We start from the raw sequence: 22968 nt of genomic DNA, 5'->3' as shown, positions 1-22968 counted from the left end.
GTAAGCCCTGCTGAAAAAGCCGCCGCCATGATCACAGCAGCCACAAGGGGCAGGGTCAAGGGGTCAGGGTTAGGAGAACAGACACACAGACGTGACCTGGTCAGGCCCCTGCCTTCCACGGGCCAGGTGCGAAGGTCAGGGAGTGACGTGAGCCGGACACGAGGACCCTTCCCTTCTGAGAGAAGCAGGCCCATTTTTCTTGCAACAGGTGTCCCTGTTGGTTTATCTTCTTTTCTCTCTTTTCATAGGGACGTGTGACAAGAACGGTTTCCCTTTCTTCTTAAAAACACTGCAACGGAGACGCTGAAAGGGTGTCAGAGATAATAGGGCCAGGTGGAGACTGTAGCGGGGAGTGGCTACTTACCGTGACCAACCTCCCGAGCGGGGAGCGGCCACTGACCCTAACCAACCAACCTCCCGAGCGGGGAGCGGCCACTGACCCTGACCAACCAACTTCCCCCGAGCGGGGAGCGGCCACTGACCCTGACCAACCAACCTCCCGAGCGGGGAGCGGCCACTGACCCTGACCAACCAACCTCCCAAGCGGGGAGCGGCCACTGACCCTGACCAACCTCCCGAGAGGGCAGTGGCCACTGACCCTGACCAACCAACTTCCCCCGAGCGGGGAGCGGCTACTTACCCTGACCAACCTCCCGAGAGGGCAGCGGCCACTGACCCTGACCAACCAACTCCCACTGAGCGGGGAGCGGCCACTGACCCTGACCAACGTCCCGAGCAGGCAGCGGCCACTGACCCTGACCAACCTCCCCCAGCAGGGAGGTATCGGCAGACCTTCTGATTTCCCCAAAAGAAGCCAGAGCTCCATTTTCTAAAAAATGAGAATTCTCCACATTTAAACAAGTTGACAATGAGTTTTAAGCAGCAGGCCAGATTGAATCACCGCTCCCCCAGTCTGTGGCCCATAACACAGGGAATGTCTGGTCCCCGAGGACAGACGGCACCACCTCCCGACAGGGAGGCCTTCCTACTCCGTTCTGCCTCCTCCTGCAAGCTCCAGCCCCCCAGCCCGGTGTGTACAACACACACTCCCAGCTGCTCTGCAGGCTGTGGGGAATTCACATACCGTGGCTGGTATATGTGACAGAAATGGCAAATCCAGAGTCTGCTAGCAAAATACTGGGGTGGGGAGTGGGCTGGGGGTGAGGAGAGGGAGGCTGAGCTTTCAAAATGCAAATCTCTCAGGGACAGAGAGAGAAGGAAGGCAGTACAGCAGCAGCTGGCTCTGGGCAGTGAGCAATCCTGTCTGAAAATAAAACATTCTACAATCCACAACTGCGCCTCATTAAGAATGAATGGCTGGGCTGGTATAAATAGCTCGCCGCGTGAAAAAGTCAGGAAACAGCATATGCGTCTGATGGAAACACGGCAGCCACAGGGCTGCTTATTAGCCTGGGTCGGCGGTGGCTCTGCACTAACAAAACGGGTCCCAGGTCCGAAGCTCGCATCGGCAGGGGCTCTGCACTCACAAGACGGGTCCCGGGTCTGAAGCTCGGGTCGGCGGTAGCTCTGCACTAACAAACAAGACGGGTCCCGGGTTAGAAGCCTGGGTCGGCGGTGGCTCCGCACTCACAAGACGGGTCCCGGGTTCGAAGCTTGCATGGGCCACGTGGCTTCCCTGATCTTGCAGCACAGAAGGCCTCGCCCTGCGCCAGCTCTGCTCCCAACCTGGGCATAACTCGACACACAGTGCCAGCCCACAGTAAGCTTCTCATAGCTTCTGACCCGCAGGACCCCCACTCTAATGTCCTGCCTCTGGGCTTGAATGCTCCCATTGACAAGGAGCTCACTCCTCCGTCAGATGCAAAACACCCAGTTCTGTGGTTGGATGGCTATTGATCAAGGAAACCTAAATGTCCCTGCCCTGCCTCAGCTCTGGTCTGGGAAAAGTGGCCTTAGCCGGCGACGCCGTCCGTTATGTCTGACTGTCGAACACTGAAGAGAAATAACTGGGCCAATCGCTGCTTCTCCCAAGTATGGGCGTGGGGTCCTGAGAGCGGGGTGGGGCGGGGCAGGTGTTGGCTTGGAGGGTGGGCAGGCTGCAGACTGGGCGTCGGGAACATGGAGCTGGCACAAGTAGAAGCAGCTCAGCCCTCGTCTGTCTCCTTGCAGCCTCGCCAGCCTCCGCCTCCCGCCCTCTGCCTCCCGCCCTCCGTCTCCCGCCCTGCTTCTGGGAGAACCTTCCTCAGGTCCGTGATCCTCACAACCAAAAACCCCCAACAGTCAGAACACAAAGAGCCAGTGACCGTGGGGAGCCGAGCGAGAGCCTCACTCCACACGGCTTCTGCCACAGGCGGGGCACGCATGGGATTTGGAAGCCGGGATCCCGGGTCCTCTCGGCACAGCCTGGCCGCCCACAGGACCCTGGCCAGGCTTCCCCTCCTCATCCATCATGAGCAGTCAATTCCACCGTCTGTAGCTGCCCTGGAGGCTGCTCTGAGCATCGGCTGCGTTAACGGCCGTGAGTTAACAGAGCGCTGGGGCCAGCACAGCTCGGAGGGACTCGGCTTTTCCAGGAAGACAGAGGTAGAGGGCATGGGCTGGGGGCGGCAGGTTAGTGGGGGGCTCACCGGGGAAGGGCAGCCCCCGTCAACGTCTGTGGCCTGAGCTGAACCAGACTGTCCAACCCACACAGAACCCTCAAGTTTACGTTCACCCCACCACAAGAAGGACCACAGTTTAGGATTTTTAAAACCTGTCTGACATCACATGAGCCACTGAAGTGATCGTGAAACTCCCGTTTTCCTTGAAATTCCTCATCTGGGACAAATCCAAAGCCTGGAAGAGCTTTTCTGGAAGAGACCGTGAAGGGACCCCGTGTGCCACCCTGTTCTGGGACAGACCTTGAGGGGAACCTGTGTGCCACCCTGTTCTGGGACAGACCTTGAGGGGAACCTGTATGCCACCCTGTTCTGGGACAGACCTTGAAGGGACCCATGTGCCACCCTGTTCAAAGCCCCCCAGGAGGCCTGCGCTGCCCTCTGGGGAAGGACAGAGGGTGGGAGGCGGCAGGATTCCTGCACAGAGGCCTGAGGAGGGACGATGACCCAGGCCTCAGCAGAGAAAGGAAAAGGAATTTGCCTCACAGCCGGAGGTGCCTGTATCCCAGCCTGGGAGCTTTTTGGTTCCTCTCTACGGGCATGGACGTGAGGAGGAAATGGGTATTTACACCCTGTTAGCAGGGCTTTTTATGGTGCTGGGCAAAGTGGGAAGGCCTCCCCACATCTGGCCAGGCCACAGCCCAGTGACAAGGCTTTCGAAGATACCCCAGGATCCCGGGCCGAGGTCCACATGGTAAAACCTCATGAATCCAGAGGTCCTGGCTCCCACCTGAGAGAAGGACACGTGTCCCAGAAAGCCCTCTGAACACGGGCTTCAGGCCCCTGGTGTCAGGCACTCGGTCGCAGTTGAGAAAGGCAGACGGAAATGACACAGCAGGCCAGGTGCGGTGGCTCACACCTGTAGCACCAGAATTTTGGGAGGCTGAGCCGGGCGGATCCCTTGAGCTCAAGAGTTCGAGACCAGCCTGGGCAACGTGGAAGCACCTCATCTCTGCAAATACAAAATCATTAGCCGGTGCGGTAGCACACGGCCAGCTACTGGGGAGGCGGAGGTGGGAGGACTGCTCGAGCCCGGGAAGCTGAGTGTGCAGTTTGCTGAGACTGAGCCGCTGCACTCCAGCCGGGGTGACGGAGTGAAACCCTGTCTTGAAGGGAGGGAGGGAGGGAAGAAAATAAAAGAAGGAACTAACTCCCTCTGGGGCCGACCCAGGCAGCGGTGCCGCTGGGTCACAGCTCTGGAGGCTGCAAACTGTCCTCAGCATCGGAGGCGAGGAACGTTCCATCTGAGAATCCAGCGTAACGACTCCAAGCAGCCTTGCTCCTCCAGCCACACCTCTATCGTTCCCTTCTTTACAGTGACAGCTGGAACTGCAGCACCCGTCTTGCGACCACGAGGGAAACAGAAGAATTCCAAAGACGTCCGTCCTGGCGTCGCTGAGCTGCCGAACCAAAGCCGTCGCTCCTGCCTCTGAGCTCCGTATTTTATCAGGAAAAGATGTACTCTCGCTACTCAGATATGCCAGGTTGGTGTGGCTACTCTCAAGTCCCACCCCCAGCAGCTCTCTCTCTGTGCATAGGGGAGGGATCCAGCTCGAAGGAAAGAAGCCTGCAGAGGGGCTGAGCCCAGCTCTAACGGTGTCACAACCCCAGGACCTGCAGCACCGGTGCCACCGTTTACACCTCATGTACCACAGGGGACCGAAGAGACCAGGTCGCATATGCAAAAGCTGTTTACTGCTGTCATATACGCGCAACGACGTGCCAGGAAGGGCGGGGCAGAGCACACGCTGTTGGCAGGGATCGGGTGGAGGGGGAGAGACACTGCTCAGAGGCAGACCCTGGGGCCAGGTACCAACAGGGACTCAGGCCATGCCGTTCCCCGACCCCTCCTGGGGAAAGAAGGGATGCCCTGCTGAGACCCACCGGGGGGGGGGTGTAGGCAAATCCTCGGCCAGAATCAATACCCAGCGTCCAGGGGAGGGAGAGAGCAGCAAACTCAGGTAGTCAGGGCACCCGTCCTGTGTCTGCAGCGCAGCCGCTGGCTCTCCCTGAGGTAACACAGAGGACGGGAGTACGTCTCCTCTTTCCCTAATACTTTCACTGTGTTATTTTTAACATTTCGATCTTATCTATGTGTGATGTGTTTCTGGATACACCTAGAAGGAGAAAGAAATCTCATTGCGCCAGCTCCATTTTAAGACAGGTCTGTTAGCTTCTCACTGAGTTGAAAGGCATCTTATGGCTGGCGTCCATATATTCTCAGGCTACCGTTTCTCTATTCTTGTCTATTCCACTTGTCTATTGATTAATTCTGCAAATAAATATTCTGTTTGTCCTGATGCCAATACTATACCGTTCTTACTGAATACAGTAACTTTATAGAAAGCTTTACAATGTGGCCGGACGGTTCTTTCCACTACTCCTGCGATTCTGTTTTGTTTTTTGCGAGACACGGGTCTCACTCTTTCACCCAGGCTGGAGTGCAGTGGTGTGGCCTCAGCTCACTGCTGCTTCAAGCTCCTGGGCTCAAGTGATCCTCCCACCTTAGCCTCCTGAGTAGCTGGGACTAGGTATGTGCCACCATACCCAGCTAAGTTTTAAAAATTTGTCTGTAGAGGCAGTGTCTCTTTATGTTGCCCAGGCTAGTCTTGAACTCTTGACTCAAGCAATCCTCCTACCTTGGCCTCCCAAAGTGCTGGGATTACAGGCATGAGCCAGTGTACCCAGCCTACCCTTGCTATTCTTAAAAAGTGTTTTTTGGCCGGGTGCGATGGCTTACGCCTGTAATCCCAGCACTTTGGGAGGCCAAGGTGGGTGGATCACCTGAGGTCAGGAGTTCAAGACCAGCCTGGCCAACATGGAGAAATCCCGTCTCTACTAAAAATACAAAATCAGCCAAGCGTGGTGGCGAGCACCCGTAATCCCAGCTACTCGGGAGGTTGAGGCAGGAGAATCACTTGAACCCGGGAGGCGGAGGTTGCAGTGAGCTGAGATCGCACCATTGCCCTCCAGCCTGGGTGACAAGAGCGAAACTCCATCTCAAAAAAAAAAAAAGATTTTTGTTGTTAAGCTACTCTCTACCTTACGAATTTTAAAAATTGAAACATAATTTATATGCCATAAAATATACCTCTAGAAAGTACACAATCCAGTGGTTTTTCGTGTAGCCACACATTTGTGTAACCACCACCATCTAGTTTCAGAGCATTTCCATCAGCTCTGAGGGAAACCCTGTGCCCGCGCTGCCCTCCCCATTCTCCCCAAGCCTTGGCCACCACCCACCGACCTTCTGCCTCTGTGCATTGGCTTGTTCCCGCCAGCTCGTATACGCGAGATCGGATCACACACCACGTGGCGTTTTGTCCCCGGCTTCGCTCACTTTGCATGGTGTTTTCAAGGTTCATCCAGGCTACAGCGTGGATCAGCCCTTCCCTCCTTTTTATGACTGAATAACGTTCCACTGTGTGATTACGCCACATTCTGTCCATTCATCAGTTGATGGACGTATGAGTTGTTGCCACTCTTTGGTTATAATGCTCCTGTGAACACTTGTGTCCTTATGAATATTTAAAAATCATTTTAGGCCGGGCACGGTGGCTCACACCTGTAATCCCAGCACTTTGGGAGGCTGAGGCTGGCAGATCACGAGGTCAGGAGATTGAGACCAGCCTGGCTAACATGGTGAAACCCCGTCTCTACTAAAATTACAAAAAATTAGCTGGGCGTGGTGGAACGTGCCTGTAGTCCCAACTACTCAGGAGGTTGAGGCAGGAGAATTGTCTGAACCTGGGAGGCAGAGGTTGCAGTGAGCCGAGATTGCACCATTGCACTCCAGCCTGGTAACAGAGTGAGACTCCACCTCAAAAAAAAAAAAAAAAAAAAAAAAAAAAAAAAAATTCATCTTGTTGGCCAAGGATGGTGGCTCGTGCCTGTAATTCCAGCACTTTGGGAGGCCAAGGTGGGTGGACAGCCTGAGCTCAGGATCTCGAGACCAGCCTGGACAACATAGTGAGACGTCCATCTCCACAAAAACATACGAATTTAAAAGTTTGCTGGGTACAACAGTGTGCACCTGTAGTCCCAGCTACCGGGGGTGCTGAGGTAGGAGGATCACATGAGCCCAGGAGGTCAAGGCTGCAGTGAGCCATGATTGCGCCACGACACTCCAGCCTGGGTGACAGGGCAATACCCTGACTCTAAAATTTAAAAAAAAAAAAGAAAAAAAAAAAAACTAGAAATTGATCTCCATGTCCATCAATAGGTGATTAATCACATTATAATACACTGTATTGTGGGATTTTACTCAGCCATGAAAACGAACAATGTAACATCTGTGTCTGTTGGCCTGGAGGGATGCTCCTGATATTCTTTTAAGTGAAGAAAGCACCATGCAGAGGGATGGGTGAGAGCCTATTTTTATTGCTAAAACAAAAGCCAAAAAAAAAAACCCCACCCCTTTATCAAGTACAGGTTTGTAGGAACACAGAGAAAGGGTTTGGAGATGAGGGGAGGGAGAAGACATTTTTCTTTTTCATACACCTTTTGAATTAACTTGCTAAAATATGTCATGTATTCTTATGTAATTAAAAATAAACAAAGAAAGTCCTGGCACAGTGGCTCACGCTGGCAATCCCAGCACTGTGGGAGGCCAGGCTGGTGAATTGTTTAAGGCCAAGGGGTTTGAGACCAGCCTGGCCAACATGGTGAAACCCCGTCTCTACTAAAATTACAAATATTAGCCGGGTTTGGTGGTGCACGCCTGTAATCTCAGCTACTCAGGAGGCTAAGACATGAGAATTGCTTGAACCCGAGAGGTGGAGGTTGCAGTGAGCCAAGATGACACCACTGCCCTCCAGCCTGGGTGGCAGAGCAAGACTGTCTCAAAAAGAAAAAAAAAAACATTAACAAAAAATACTTAAAGGAGTAAGACAAAGGAACCCACCTCAGCAACATCAATGCTTTTCACCTGATTGCTCGGTGGGTTGAAAAGTTCACGACTTGTAGTATCCATTGGTTACCCTTCCTCTTCCAACAGCGCATGAGAAAGCAAATGGGGTGGGCTGGGATGCAGGGAGAAGAAGCTGAAGGAGTTGGGAGCTGCAGGTGTATGAGCCTAAGGGATGTGGGGGGGGGGGGAGGGGGAGAGGGAGGGAGGGGGTGGGGGGGGGGGGGAGGGGGGGGAGGGGGGGACAGGGAGGGAGGGAGGGAGGGGGGAGGGAGAGGGAGGGAGAGGGGAGGGAGAGGGAGGGAGAGGGAGGGAGAGGGAGGGGAGGGAAGGGGAGAGGGGAAGGGGAGAGGGAGGGAGAGGGAGGGGGAGAGGGGAAGGGGAGAGGGAGGGAGAGGGAGGGAGAGGGAAGGGGAGAGGGAAGGGGAGAGGGAGGGAGAGGGAGGGGGAGAGGGGGAGGGGGGAGAGAGAGGGAGGGGGAGGGGGAGGGAGGGGGGGGACAGGGAGGCAGAGGGAGGGGGAGAGGGGGGGGGAGGGAGGGGGGGGGGAGGGGAGGGAGGGGGTGACAGGGAGGCAGAGGGAGGGGGAGGGAGGGAGGGAGGGAGGAGGAGGGAGGGGAGGGGGGGGGGAGGGGAGGGAGGGGGGGGAGAGGGAGAGGGAGGGGAGGGAGGGAGGGGGAGGGAGGGAGGGAGAGGGAGGGGAGAGGGAGGGAGAGGGAGAGGGAGGGGAGGGGGAGGGAGGGAGGGGGAGAGGGAGGGAGGGGGAGGGAGGGGGAGGGAGGGGGAGACGGAGGGAGAGGGAGGGGGGGGGAGGGGAGGGAGGGGAGGGGGGGAGAGGGAGAGGGGAGAGGGGGGGGGGGGAGGGGGGAGAGGGAGGGGGAAAGAGAGGGAGGGGGAGAGGGAGGGAGGGGGAGGGAGAGGGAGGGAGAGGGAGAGGGAGGGGGAGGGGGAGGGAGGGGGAGACGGAGGGAGTGGGAGGGGGAGACGGAGGGAGTGGGGAGAGAGAGAGAGAGAGAGAGATGGATGGAGGTGGCAAAGAGGCTTAGAGAGAGGCTGAGAGAGCGAGCGAGCTGGCGCTGTGACGGGCTCCAGGCCAGTGACAGGGGCTCTGGGGCAGGAGGAGGCCATGCTGTGTCCCGGGAGGAACAGCGTCTGGTGACAGCAGAGGGAGGTTTTCACAGCCTCTGAGCATCTCCTGAGACTTCCCAGCAGACCCCGACCCGGAGGAGCCGGCCGGCCTCAATGAAAACCACTCCGCAGGCCTTTCAGGCATTCGGGAGTGTGTGGGCGGCTCGTCCATTCATTTGCTCACTCGTGTAACAAGTATCTATCCCCTGCCCCCTGCCACGTGCTGAGGAATCGGCCTGTTCAGGACAGACCCGGCGCTGCCCCCCTGGACTTTCCAGGGTGCTGGGGGACCACGCCTCAGTGCTGGCCACTCTGCTTCCACTTGAGCACAGTTTGGGCTGAGTCTGGTGCCGTGAGGGCTGTGCTTGTCGGACGGGCTCTGACGCGGCACACAGCTGCAGCCCTGAGCCCAGCTAGCTGCCTGGCATCGGGGCGCCCGCCTGGTGGGGCTGCGGGTGGTGGCAGGGATGCCACTCTCAGGGGCAGAAAAACAACAGTGGAGTCCTCAGTCAGCAGCAGACCAGACGGGCCCAGTCCCCGTGCCAGCCTCCCAGCACTGCCCGCTGAGGGCCGTCTTCTGCAGGAGCCTGACAGCTGTGAGACCAGCCTGAGAAGGAAAGGGCAGTCAGGCAGCGGCCTCCGGCAGCTTACGGGGTCTTCCTAGAGGCAAGCAAGGCTGAGCCCCCTGCAAAGGCTGCCAAGGACTTTATCGTGAGGCCCTGTGGATCACACAAACGCACAGAAGGGCTGGCAGGGCCGGTCCCCGGGCAGGCCTCTGCCCCACCCCCAGGCTCAGGACTGCTGCTGTACGGACAGTTCCAGACGGGCAGGGTCATCTGGCCTCCCACAGGCACCCAGCAGCCACCCTGTGTACCCCTGCAAGTGCACAGCCAGGTCTGGGATGGCCAAGGCACCATTCAGTCAGAAGGCACATGCCTTGGCTTTGGCACAGGCTAATCAGAGGGCACACCGCGGCCACTCAGGAATAGGCCAGAGGCAGGCCCGGAGCATCCCCTAAGCGTGGTCCTCCGCAGTCGCCCTGCACACCTGGCACTTTGACTTCTGGGCACAGAAACTATCTCCCTCCTTCCCGCCTCCCAGGCAGTGCCCCCTCCACCCATGCGTGGCCACAGATGCCTCCTGAGCCGCCACGAGCAGCCTGGCCACCAGCCCTGACCGCCCTGCTGCCTGGGGGCTGACACACATCACATGGGTCACTGGACAACCACAGGGCCACGATGTGCGTGGCACAGAGCCTGGCACGGAGGGTCCTGAGGGGGTTTGCAGTCGCTTGGAGGCATCACAAGTTCACACAAAGGAGCCTCTGCATTGTCCGGCCTGGCCTCTGTGCAAAGTCAGTTAATAAACAGTGTCTGTTGCAAGAGCGAGGGCCCCTGCCCTCCTCGCCATGAAATTAAAATGCCAATCTGCGTGGCTGAGGGGAGGGGCTCTGCTCCTCCCCAGGGCGTGCTCATGTGCATGGGAGTGTGTGTGTAAAGCTAGTATGTGTGCGCACGTGTGAATGTGTGCATGTGTGTGTGTGAGTGCGAGTGTGTGAGCTTGTGTGTGCATGTGGGTGTGTGTGTAGGTGTGAGCATGTGTGGATGTGTGTGTAGGTGTGAGCGTGTGTGGATGTGGATGTATGTGTGTGTGTGGGGTGTGTATGTGTCTATATGGATGTGTGTATGTAGGTGTGAGCGTGTGGGGATGTGGATGTCAGTGTGGGGTGTGAGCGTGTGTGAAGGTGGATGTGTGTGTAGGTGTGAGCATGTGTGGATGTGGATGCGTGTGTGTGTGTGGGTGTGAGCGAGCGTGTGTGGATGTGGATGTCAGTGTGTGTGCATGTGGATGTGTGTGTAGGTGTGAGGGTGTGTGGATGTGGATGTTTGTGTGTGTGTGGGTGTGAGGGTGTGTGGATGTGGATGTTTGTGTGTGTGTGTGTGAGGGTGTGTGGATGTGGATATTTGTGTGTGTGTAGGTGTGAGCGAGCGTGTGTGGATGTGGATGTCAGTGTGTGTGGGTGTGAGGGTGTGTGGATGTGGATGTTTGTGTGTGTGTGGGTGTGAGGGTGTGTGGATGTGGATGTTTGTGTGTGTGTAGGTGTGAGCGAGCGTGTGTGGATGTGGATGTCAGTGTGTGTGTGGGTGTGAGGGTGTGTGGATGTGGATGTCAGTGTGTGTGTGGGTGTGAGGGTGTGTGGATGTGGATGTGTGTGTGTGTGTGTGGGTGTGAGGGTGTGTGGATGTGGGTGTGTGTGTGTGTGGGTGTGAGGGTGTGTGGATGTGGATGTGTGTGTGTGTGGGTGTGAGCGTGTGTGGATGTGGATGTCAGTGTGTGTGTGGGTGTGAGGGTGTGTGGATGTGGATGTCAGTGTGTGTGTGGGTGTGAGGGTGTGTGGATGTGGATGTCAGTGTGTGTGTGGGTGTGAGGGTGTGTGGATGTGGATGTCAGTGTGTGTGTGGGTGTGAGGGTGTGTGGATGTGGATGTCAGTGTGTGTGTGGGTGTGGGTGTGAGGGTGTGTGGATGTGGATGTGTGTGTGTGTGTGGGTGTGAGGGTGTGTGGATGTGGATGTGTGTGTGTGTGGGTGTGAGCATGTGTGGGATGTGGATGTGTGTGTGTGTGTGTGGTGTGTGAGGGTGTGTGGATGTGGATGTGTGTGTGTGTGTGGGTGTGTGAGGGTGTGTGGATGTGGATGTGTGTGTGTGTGTGTGTGTGGGTGTGAGGGTGTGTGGGTTGTGTGGATGTGTGTGTGTGTGTGTGTGGGTGAGGGTGTGTGGATGTGGATGTCAGTGTGTGTGTGGGTGTGAGGGTGTGTGTGGATGTGGATGTCAGTGTGTGTGGGTGTGAGGGTGTGTGGATGTGGATGTGGATATGTGTGTGTGGGTGTGAGGGTGTGTGGATGTGGATGTCAGTGTGTGTGTGGGTGTGAGGGTGTGTGGATGTGGATGTCAGTGTGTGTGTGGGTGTGAGGGTGTGTGGATGTGGATGTTTGTGTGTGTGTGGGTGTGAGGGTGTGTGGATGTGGATGTGTGTGTGTGTGTGTGGGTGTGAGGGTGTGTGGATGTGGATGTCAGTGTGTGTGTGGGGTGTGAGGGTGTGTGGATGTGGATGTTTGTGTGTGTGTGTGGTGTGAGGGTGTGTGGATGTGGATGTCAGTGTGTGTGTGGGTGTGTGAGGGTGTGTGGATGTGGATGTCAGTGTGTGTGGGTGTGAGGGTGTGTGGATGTGGATGTGGATATGTGTGTGTGGGTGTGTGAGGGTGTGTGGATGTGGATGTCAGTGTGTGTGTGGGTGTGAGGGGGTGTGTGGATGTGGATGTCAGTGTGTGTGTGGGTGTGAGGGTGTGTGGATGTGGATGTCAGTGTGTGTGTGGGTGTGAGGGTGTGTGGATGTGGATGTGTGTGTGTGTAGGTGTGAGGGTGTGTGGATGTGGATGTCAGTGTGTGTAGGTGTGAGGGTGTGTGGATGTGGATGTGTGTGTGTGGGTGTGAGGGTGTGTGGATGTGGATGTCAGTGTGTGTGTGGGTGTGAGGGTGTGTGGATGTGGATGTTTGTGTGTGTGTGGGTGTGAGGGTGTGTGGATGTGGATGTGTGTGTGTGGGTGTGAGGGTGTGTGGATGTGGATGTCAGTGTGTGTGTGGGTGTGAGGGTGTGTGGATGTGGATGTGTGTGTGTGGGTGTGAGGGTGTGTGGATGTGGATGTCAGTGTGTGTGTGGGTGTGAGGGTGTGTGGATGTGGATGTCAGTGTGTGTGTGGGTGTGAGGGTGTGTGGATGTGGATGTCAGTGTGTGTGTGGGTGTGAGGGTGTGTGGATGTGGATGTGTGTGTGTTTTTGGTGTGTGAGTGTCTATATGGATGTGTGTATGTAGGTGTGACCGTGTGCGTGTGCCCTGACTTGGAGCAGCCGGGGCGGTGACAGCTCTGGAAGGAGGGCGTAGGCTGCAGCTGCCCCACATGCCTTCAGCCTCCCCTGCTCTACGGGCTCCAAGCAGCATTTTAAACCCGCAGGTGTCCACCAGCTTCTGCTCCCACTGTCTGCGGGACGTGGACAAACGTCAGGGCTCAGCAGAGAAAGCCGGGGCTCCGAGGGTGGCAGGCAGAGGCACCAGGTGGAGGACGCCCCTTCCCCAGCCAATCGGACACTCAGTTCCAGGCTGGGCGGCCATGGTGCCCCTCAGGCCAGTGTCCCAGCCAGGCCTGCACCCCTCCTCCTGAGGGACCTGCCGCCTGCCCGGTCTACACTGCACTGCATCCCACGGTTCCCACAAAAGTCTGTGCATGGCAGCGATGTCGCGGGCTGAATTCACAGCCGCAGAGGCGTCCATGGCGTCCGGTAGGACCAGCGAGGAGCGGCTGCTACGAGGGCACCGGGGTGCTGAGGACAAACGGCCTGCAGGCTGCACGCCACGGCACGGATGCCGATCTACCTGGGAGGTCCAGGGATGAGGGATTTGTACTTCTACATACGTCGCTGGACAACTTTCACATGTTTGTGCTAAACACGCATTACTGTTGTAGCAAAGAAAAAAAGCCCGAATGACATAAAGATGGTCAGACGTCAGGTCACAACCAAAGACCAAGATGTTCCACAGTCCCTGAGCAGCAGCCACCAGGTCTATTGTCCCAGGTCCATTCCTCCAAGATGAGCCATGATCCGAATGAGCCTCCGTCCCCGCTCTGCCTGTCTCATCTAAGACCCTCAGACTCCAAGTATTCGGCTGAAACGTGAGCACTTCAGAGCAAGAGGACCCGGACACCAGAGAGGGCGAGAGCCTGCCCTTGGATCCCAGCTCGGCCATACGCCTGCTGAGAGAGTCCCTCCTCTCCTCTGAGCCACAGGTACACCCGTCTATAAAACGCAGTCATTAAATAACCACCCTGTCCACCTTCCGAGCCTGTTGTGAGACAGGAACTTCGAAAATAAAACCACAAACATCAAAGCGTCATGAAAACTGTGGAGAGCGGCCCACAACCAGGTGCCACCATCATTGCCAAGTGGGGAGGCCGCCTGGGACACACGCACCTTAGTGCCGCCACCAGAACGCCCGCCCGGGGGCACTGGGCACAAAGTCACCTTCCTCATCAGGGCCAGGAAGCCAGGAGTCCTCCCTTACTGAGACACAAGACAAGTGCCAGGAAGAGAGGGTGAGGGCCCGCCTGGGAAGGATGCAAGTTTTATACTTCGCAAAAAACCTCAATTGACATCCCACTTCTGTGAAGATGCAGAGCGCCGCTCACGGCACCCTCGCCCCCAGATCAGAACTTGTATGTGAAGGTGCCCCCCGTGGGCCCTCCGGCCGCTCTCCTGCATAGAGCGAACATCACCGGCTGGAGGTCCCCGCTGCTCACTCGGGAGAAGGCATGAGGAGGGACGCGTCACCAGAATGAGCCACGTGGATGGAGGGTCCGGGGGACTGGCCTTGTGCCTGCGATCTGCCGGGCTGCCTGACGACCCAGACGTTACAGGCTGTCCTGGGAGACACGCAGAGGGGACTTACCTCTTCCTCGGGCCCACGTGTAGATGCGGCCGGTCTCGGAGCCTCTGGGCGCTCGCTCTGCGGGTTCCACCGGCAAAGGTCGGACGTGGGGGTCATCAGCTCGGCCAGGGGTCTTCAGGGGCAAGATATACTTGGGGAGCCCTTTGTAGAACCAGGCCCCCGACCTCTTCCAGACCTGCGTGGGGGAGAGAGCTGCTTGGGGCACAGGACTCAGAGGAGTCTCCCCTCCTGCTCCTCGCCCAGACGACGGGAGGCAGGACGCGCAGAGCTAGGCGCAGCGTGGGAGCGGGAGCGCTGGCTCTGCCCTCCCCGGCCGATGGGCTGCGCTGTCACTCACCTTCCCAGGACTCAGGACAACCAGGAGCTAAGTCCCATGAACTCCCCAAACCTTCTTTCTCTACCTCTTTCTCTCCCTTATTTTAGAGTTGAGGACTTGCTCTGTTGCCCAGGCTGGAGTGCAGTGACGCAGCCTCCACCTCCTGGGCTCACGCGGTCCTCCTGCCTCAGCCTCCTCAGCAGCTGGGACCACGGCACCTGGGTCTACGCTTGCTTTGAAGACAAGTCCACGTCCTCCTGTTTCTCTCTTGCAGAGCAGGGACCTCCGTACGGGCCCGGCATGTGAGAAATGTTTATGAAAACTGACCACTGTTGCCGTCTGTCTCCTCCACAACGCGGGATCCTAGAGATTGCCTAGTCAGACCCCTGCCCATCCCCAGGCCTGTCCGGCTCCTGCTGGAAAACCCCTAGTGACAGGAAGCCCACAAGCCACCAGGCACTGCTGAGTTTCCACTAGATCTGCCAGTGACTGGCACTTCCTTCCCGCCAGCTGACCTCCCGGGCACCTTCTCTTGCTGGCCCGAGGCACAGGGCTGCATGGGACGGACCCTCCCAGCCGCGAGGTCCTGCAGACACCTCCCCAGCCCTCAGCTCTCCTCATGCCACGCCCAGACCCCCAGCTTCTCAAGGACAACACCCGCGGTTCCTCAGCTGTCCCAAGTCCCCTCTCGTCGAGTCACCCCCTCGCCGTGTTTGTCACCGTCTCTTGGGAGAGGGGCTCAGAAGTGGCCACAAAGCTCCAGGCTTGTTCGGGCTGCCCCCAGGGCACAGCCACTGACTTTCCACCCTCTTTCCTGCCTCAGTTCCATCCTCCTTGGGTCCTGAGCCTCCCAGGAGCCCCTCTTGACCGCATGTGGTCCCCCAGGAACTCCGAGAGCCAGATGGGTCAGAGGGTGCCCGCCAGGGCCCAAGCAGGTGCAAAGCATCCCTTTATCACTGCCCTGGGAAGTGTTGAGGAGTCACCCTAAACCTGGCCAGAATCCCCAAAGGCGGGCAGAGCCCCAGGAATCCAGGGATGCCCACCCTGAACTCAAAGGGCGGGAGGTGCTCTGGTCTGGGACGCACAACCCCTTGGGCTCTGAGGGGTCCCTCTGTTCCTCCACCACCCCCGGCTTGGACACCCAGGCTCCCCACTCCTGCTGTCCCCGGAAGCAAGGCTGGATCAATGGCAGCTTCCACACTCGCTGTGTGGCTTTGAGAGAGTTACTTAACCTCTCTGAGCCTAAGTTTCCTTATTGATTAAATTGATTAAATGTGATAGCTTCTGAGAAAGTTGGAAGTGCTCAGCAGAGCAAACGGCACCCAGAAGGTGTTCACAAGATGCCACCCGCCTGCCTCCTTCCTGTCCCTTCTGCTCAGGGCTCCAGGGGGGACCAACAGAGGCTGGAGGGAGAGCCAGGCTGGGCCACATCACAGCCCTTGGAAGCTCTTCTCTGAGGCTTCTCAGATGGGACAGCCTCTCCCACAGGAGCAGAAAGGTCTGCGTCTCAGAGGGAGCCACTGATTGGAATTCAGAGCAGCCACTGAGTTAAGGTCCCTAAATTTTTAATGCCTCCTTCAGAAAGCACCACATGCTGTGTAGTCTCTTTTCTGATGAAGGACATAAATTCAGGGTATTTAGTCAGGAGGCGTGGGAGCCTGTAAACGAACACTTTGCAAAAACCTCAACTGACATGACCCTTCTCAGAGAAGGGCAGGCCAAGGTTCCGAGCTGACGTCCTGAATTTGGATCCGGGGTCCGGCGCCCAGCACCGGTGTGATTTGGAAACACTGACCTCCCTGGCCCTCGGTTTCTTCATCGTTAGGCAAACACAGGAGCAAGGCTTATCTCACAGAGAGGACTTGAGGATCAGGCCCAAGAATAACCATGAAGCCTCAAGGGTCAGTGCCAGGCACAGAGCAGCCTCTCCACAGAGGAGAGGCCCATGGGCACCACTGCCACCCCCTCCTCCCACCTGGCAAACACAAACAGCTTTATCACGGGTGGGTCAATTCCCTACTAGAAGACTTTAAAACCAGAAGACCAGAGTCCACCTGATTCTGAGACATTGCTTCCCACCCCCCAAACTTCCTCTGCACATTAATACTATGGGATATTAACAAGAGCCAGGCCAAAAAAAACCAAAAAAGTTTTCTAATCACATACACTTGAAAAGTACTAGGTTAAACCAAGCTCCATCACTGCAGGACTTCTCAGAGCCTTTACTAGGCTCCACCGCTGCGGGAACTCTCAGAGCCTTTACTAGGCTCCACCGCTGCGGGAACCCTCAGAGCCTTTATTAGGCTCCACCGCTGCGGGAACTCTCAGAGCCTTTATTAGGCTCCACCGCTGCGGGACTTCTCAGAGCCTTTACTAGGCTCCACGGCTGCGGGAACTCTCAGAGCCTTTACTAGGCTCCACCGCTGCGGGAACTCTCAGAGCCTTTATTAGGCTCCACCGCTGCAGGAACTCTCAGAGCCTTTACTAGGCTCCACCGCTGCGGGAACCCTCAGAGCCTTTATTAGGCTCCACCGCTGCGGGAACTCTCAGAGCCTTTATTAGGCTCCACCGCTGCGGGACTTCTCAGAGCCTTGACTGGGCTCCACCGCTGCGGGACCTCTCAGAGCCTTTATTAGGCTCCACCGCTGCGGGACTTCTCAGAGCCTTGACTGGGCTCCACCGCTGCAGGACTTCTCAGAGCCTTTACTAAGCTCAGGTGCACAGGGTCATCCCAGGGGCAAAAGAACACACCGTGCTCTCTACCCAAAATCTGCCCGGATGGTTCCTAGAGAAACTCTACCGTAGTAATGGGTCTGCATAGACTCCGCACCTAACTGAGCAGCACTGACCGTCCACTCATAGAGTGATGTGCGTCTGCACCGCCAAGTAGGCTGTGGGCACCTCCTTCTGCTCAGAGTACCAGGCACGGACGGCCAAGTCCAGACGAGGTCCCTGGCGTGAATCCCTCACTGGCCTTCCCAGCCACGCTGTGCGAAGGGCCTGCTTTTGTGTGGTTGTTGAACGGCCTGAGCCTGTCTGGTGGGATGGATGCTTCGTGGCACCCGCTTTGGAAAACTCTTTCTGATATCTCGAATCCTTCCTACAACACATATTTATCCGAATGGGTAACGAAGGCACGTGGCCTAAAAATCCACAAAGTGCGAAAGTAGCCAGTCTCCTCCCCCATTCCCAGAAGCATGTGGTGATTACAGGGTTCAAAGAAGCTTGGTTATTATCTCCACTTTTCAGGTGGGGAAACTGAGGCTCCAACAAGTTCAGCAATTTCCCCAAGACCAGCACACCATTCCATGGGCCTCTACTCCACACGGAAGGCCCCAGAGTCTCACCCAACAGTTTACAGATGCAAAGCAGATGCTCACTAAACTACAGATGAATAAATCCTCAGTGGGTCGGACGTCAGTGTGAACTCTTAGTGTCCTACAGGCAGGACCCCAGAGCGGAGGGGACTGCCCGACAGGAGGAAGAAGCAAACACACAGCAGCCACCAAGGCCACCCCGTCTCTGGAGAGCTCCTGCGAGGCTCATTAGAGCAGGTGCCCAAGTCCGAGAGGTCACGGGGGCCACGGGTGCCGGCAAAGGGCTCGCTGAGCCTCCCACTGATGAGCAAAGGCTCTGCCAATCCTGCCCTGAGCGCGCCGCCCCCCTGCGCCCATCCTGCCCTGAGCGCGCCGTCCCCCTGTCCTCCGCCGTGGGCTGGGCCAGGGGACACCAATGAAGCAAGCCTTTAAGAGCCATCTGTGGACGGCAAGGCCTGTACAGGCTTTGAACCGCACACCACACCGTCTCCCCCACCCGCCACGGAAGCTTTCTCTTTTTTATTTTTATTTTTATTTTGAGACCGGGTCTCGCTCTGTCACCCAGGCTGGAGTGCAGTGGTGCGATCGGCTCGCCGCAGCCTTCCCCGCCCCCAGGCTCAGGTGATCCTCCCACCTCACCCTCCTGAGGAGCTGGGACTGTAGGTGGTGCGCGCCAACACACCCAGCTAACTTTGTATTGTTTGTAGAGATGGGGTTTCACCATGCTGCCCAGGCTGGTCTCAAACTCCTGGGCTCAAGCCATCTGCCCACCTCAGCCTCCCAAAGTGCTGGGATTACAAGCATGAGCCTCTCCCTTTTTTTATCTTCCTGAAAAATACATACCTAGCACACAAAATGAGCACAATAACAAAAAAGCAAAATGAAACTAGGCCACCTATTACACCACTGCCCACAGACAGCCCTGCGGAGTGTGGCGGTGGGAATTTCCTGACACCCTGGCTGGGCAAACTGTTTGTTTGTTTGTTTGAAAACTGGGCTAATGTATATGCCACCTGCTCCCGCCCCTCAACACCTGACTACACATCACGCCGTCGCTCCGGATTCATAATTTCTCCATCATCATTTCTAATTGTTCCACAGCTTGAATTTATTAAACTTAATTAATCCAGCGCCCCACCGAGGGACCTGTGTTTCCAATCTCATTCCTCACCCCATACCCACCGCGGCCGTCACCCCGTACCCACCGCGTCCCTCACCCGTACCCACCGCATCCCTCACCCCGTACCCACCGCATCCCTCACCCCGTACCCACCGCATCCCTCACCCCGTACCCACCGTATCCCTCACCCGTACCCACCGCATCCCTCACCCCATACCCACCGCATCCCTCACCCCATACCCACCACATCCCTCACCCGTACCCACCGCGTCCCTCACCCGTACCCACCGCGTCCCTCACCCGTACCCACCGCGGCCGTCACCCAGTACCCACCACAGCCGTCACCCCATACCCACCGTATCCCTCACCCATACCCACCGCTGCCATCACCCGTACCCACCGCGGCCGTCAGCCTGTACCCACCGCATCGGGCCAGTTTTCGGTCATTGCCCTTAGGAAATGCGGGATGATTTTGCCCTTTTACAAAATGCTTGGGACAGAAGTGCTTCTGATTTTGACTTTTTTCGAATTTTAGAATAATTGCATCATACTTAACCAGTTCAGCATCCGAAATCTGAAATACTCCAATGAGCATTTCTTGAAGCATCATACACTCAAAGAGTTTTAGATTTTGGAGCATTTCAGCCTTGGCTTTTCTGATTAATGATACTCAGCCTGTGTTCCACAGAGCGGGATGGCAGGGTCGAGAACTGTGTGTGTTCAGATGATGACACGGTCAGGCCACCCTCCAGGAGGAAACGCCACATTCCCAGGAGGCCCCAGTGAGTGTTTTCAGGGTGGGGACCTCAGCGTACGCTCCCTGGCGGAATCCAAGGCCTCCTCTGTGGACCCCGATGGGGGACGTTTCCCACGGAACCATGGTGGGCCTGGGGCGAGGTGTCCGTCAGGACGTGAGGTCACCGGAGTGACGGGCGCAGGGCGAACAATGGAGCTGCCCTACCACCTCTAGGACAGGCCTCGGGGCGGAGGGCGCTGCCCCCACCTCACGCCCAGCCAGTCAAGGCTGTTTAATGGGGAGCTGGCAGGTTGATGCTCAGGGTGACGTGGCAATGTGGCCGAGCCATCTCTGTTGTGAGGCGTCAGGGGAAGAGACTAAGAAGCCCCAGAGCTGCATTCCCGCACACTGTAACCTCCTGTAACCTCATCAGTGCCAGCGTGTCCTCACCTCACGGCCTTCTGGGCTTCTCCTTTGTAGCCATGGACCACGGGTTTGGCCTCTGGGTGTGCATGGTCCTTTTAAAAAGATTTTAAATGTTTTCATTGTGTTAAAATATTCATAACATAAAATGTATCACCCTAAGTGCAATCCGTCTCCAGAACTCTTCATCTTGCAAAACTGAAACTCTGTAACCACTAAGCAGTAGCTCTCTGCTGCCCTGGGCCTGGCCACCCCAGTCTGCTGTCTAACCCTAGGAATATGACTATTCTATGTTCGTCCTATAAGGCGAGCTGCACAGTGTCTGTCCTTGTCTGTCCCTAGGAATATGACTACTCTATGCATGTCCTATAAGGAGAGCTGCATGGTGTCTGTCCTTTTTTGCTGCTTATTTCACTCGGCATCACTTCTTCAGGGTTCACGCATGCGGGAGCCTATATCAGAATGTCCTTCCTTCCCGAGACTGAGCAACATTCCCCTGCACGGATAGATCACATTTTGTCATCTGTTGATAGGTGCGTGGGATGCTTCCACCTGTTGGCTGGTCCTTCTGTTGTCATCTGTCCCCCCACCAGGCCCCATCAAGCAGGAGGAAGCATCACAGCCGTCTTGCTCACCACCGTCTTCAAGCTCCTAGCACACGCCTGACACATCGTAGGTGTTCAGTAAACGCTCGCTGAATGGCTGTGTTGGCAGCTGTGCGTCGTTTGCTGCAACATGTCTCAACCTACAGTCTGCCACCTTCCTGGGGAAGAGGCCTGGGGGTTTCACCCAAGCTCCTGTAATTAATCAAATGGACTTCCTATTTCAGATTAAAAGAGGGATAAAGAGGAAGGGCTTGAGGGGGTGTGCTGGTGGAGAGGAAAGCCCAGTGAGCCTCCTTGACTGCCCAGGGTGCTCCCAGCCTCTCCTCCCTAGCTGCCTGGCCTCCCCTGGCATATCCGAGCCCCCAGCCCGTGCCTCAGCCTTGCCTCCTGCTGCAACAGTCTGTCTCCCATCCCCACTCGAAAATCGCTGCTCAGCGAAGTTCTTTTGGAAGACGGATAAAGATCATACGACCCCAAGCATCAGGCTGAACTGCCATTGGTGCTCAGCCATTTGGGGGTAGTCAACCTTTTTTTTTTTTTTTTTGAGACAGGGTCTCACTCTATTGCCCAGGCTGGAGTGCAGTGGCACAATCATGGCTCACTGCAGCCTTGACACTCTGGGCTCAGGGAATCCTCCCACCTCAGCCTCCCGTGTAGCTCAGACCACAGGAACACGCCACCACGGCCGGCTAAGTCAATCATTTTTGAACTATAAAAAAAGCCCATCGACTGCGTACAATTCACCCTGATATTTACGCCCAGCAGGGGCAAGGACCCCACAGGCCGGGCAGGCCACATTCCTCCCTGGGGATCTGTGGGCAGGTCCCTGAGCACCCGACGGATCAGCCACGAGCACCCGACGGATCAGCCTCGAGCACCCGACGGATCAGCCATTCCCTGAGTCCACCGTAACGGGGCCTCTGCTCCGACTCTCTCGTGCTGTCGTGTAGTCCAGGGGGAAGGTCTGAGGACTCACCCTGACCACCCAGCGTGGCCGGTGATCTGGACCAGCATGAGGAGCAGCAGTTCCTAAGTCCTAGCATCGGGGACCGGAGCACACAGGTGTATCAGCCAGTACGGGAGGTGCACCCGCGCGGACGTGCACAAAACACACTGTCAGTATTTTGGAAAATGCCTTCCGCGTGGGAGAGGTCTGGTGAGGTGAGGTGCAAACGACCCCAGCTGGGCTGAGCTCTGAGCTGCAACCCCCCCGCCAGGCCAATCTATGCAAACCCACAGGCCTTCTCTCTCCTCGCGGCCCGCCCCCACTCTGAAAAACACACCACGGGAGCCTTAATCACGTGACTTCTGCTCTGTGCAGCTGGGCCCATCACCCGCTGTCTGGCATCCGCACCTGCCCCTCCCCAGCCCGCTCCCCACAGGGAACAGTGGCAGGAAAAGCCCTTGAGGGAATTAACCCCCACCCCACCCCAGGCCATCCCCCAGATTGAAAATCCTTTCTGGAGAAGCCGAGCAATTCTGCAAAACCCCACTCGGCTCCCCACGTGTGGTTTGCTGTGATAAGGCCGGCAAAGCAGCCAGCCTTGAAAATGCCATTTAATGAGAAAAGACCTACAGCCGCCATGGCAGTGGCTGGGGCGTCCGGCAGCAGTAAATGCTCCTGGTGCTGCTGCTCTCCCTGCTCGGGGGTGTGCATCACCGTTTCAGCTCACGGCCAATCTGACTGCAGATACGAATGGATATTCGCCCAGCTGTTCCCAGGGAATTTTAATTACCATAACAATGGCTAATCGCTAGCATTTCCTAAACGGTTGTGGCTGGAGAAGGTGGTAATTGTCAGGCTGGCGCTGGAAAGAAGAGTCTCACGGACCTGCCACCCGAGAGGGTAGGGCAGGGGGAGCCTGAAGACCCCTCTCTTTCCATTGCTCCACCCCTTCCATGTGTTACTCCTTCTCCCACGCCACCCTGAGAGTGCACCTGGCTTGAGCTCAGGCGAGCCTATCCACTGGCCCCGGGGTCCAACCTGTGCCCCAGCCCCACGGGTCAGAGCAGGGGACGGTCTGTGGCCTGTGCACCTGCTGTTCCTTTCCCCTGGAGTGCCTTTCATCGGCATCTCTAACAGGCAGCCGCGCTTCCCCTGGAGGCCTTCAGTGGGTACCCCTTCGTGCAGAATCAGGGTCCCTCTGCCACACTCCTGGAGGCCATGTGGTCCCACTGGCACAGCACGCCACGCCCGGGCTGGAGCTGACTCACCTACCTTCCTGAGCAGGAGGCTGTGAGCTCTTCAAGGGCAGGGCCGTGCCTGAGCCATCTCCGGATTCCCGGGACCCAGTGAGGA

At 57.0% G+C, this 22968-nt stretch overlaps 1 protein-coding gene across 1 annotated transcript in view; it reads right to left on the bottom strand.

Moving 5' to 3' along the window:
• Positions 1–22968, bottom strand: part of RPH3AL (rabphilin 3A like (without C2 domains)) — a 120278-nt gene that overhangs the window by 17168 nt on the left and 80142 nt on the right. Inside the window, 1 exon segment of the mRNA XM_050763603.1 lies at positions 14153–14327. Within this exon segment, the coding sequence (XP_050619560.1) occupies positions 14153–14327 (175 nt within the window).

Source organism: Macaca thibetana, chromosome 16 (genome assembly GCF_024542745.1).
Source record: "Macaca thibetana thibetana isolate TM-01 chromosome 16, ASM2454274v1, whole genome shotgun sequence".
NCBI lineage: Eukaryota > Metazoa > Chordata > Mammalia > Primates > Cercopithecidae > Macaca > Macaca thibetana.
The sequence above is the reverse complement of the archived record's forward strand: the minus strand, read 5'-3'. Positions and strand labels throughout refer to the sequence as shown.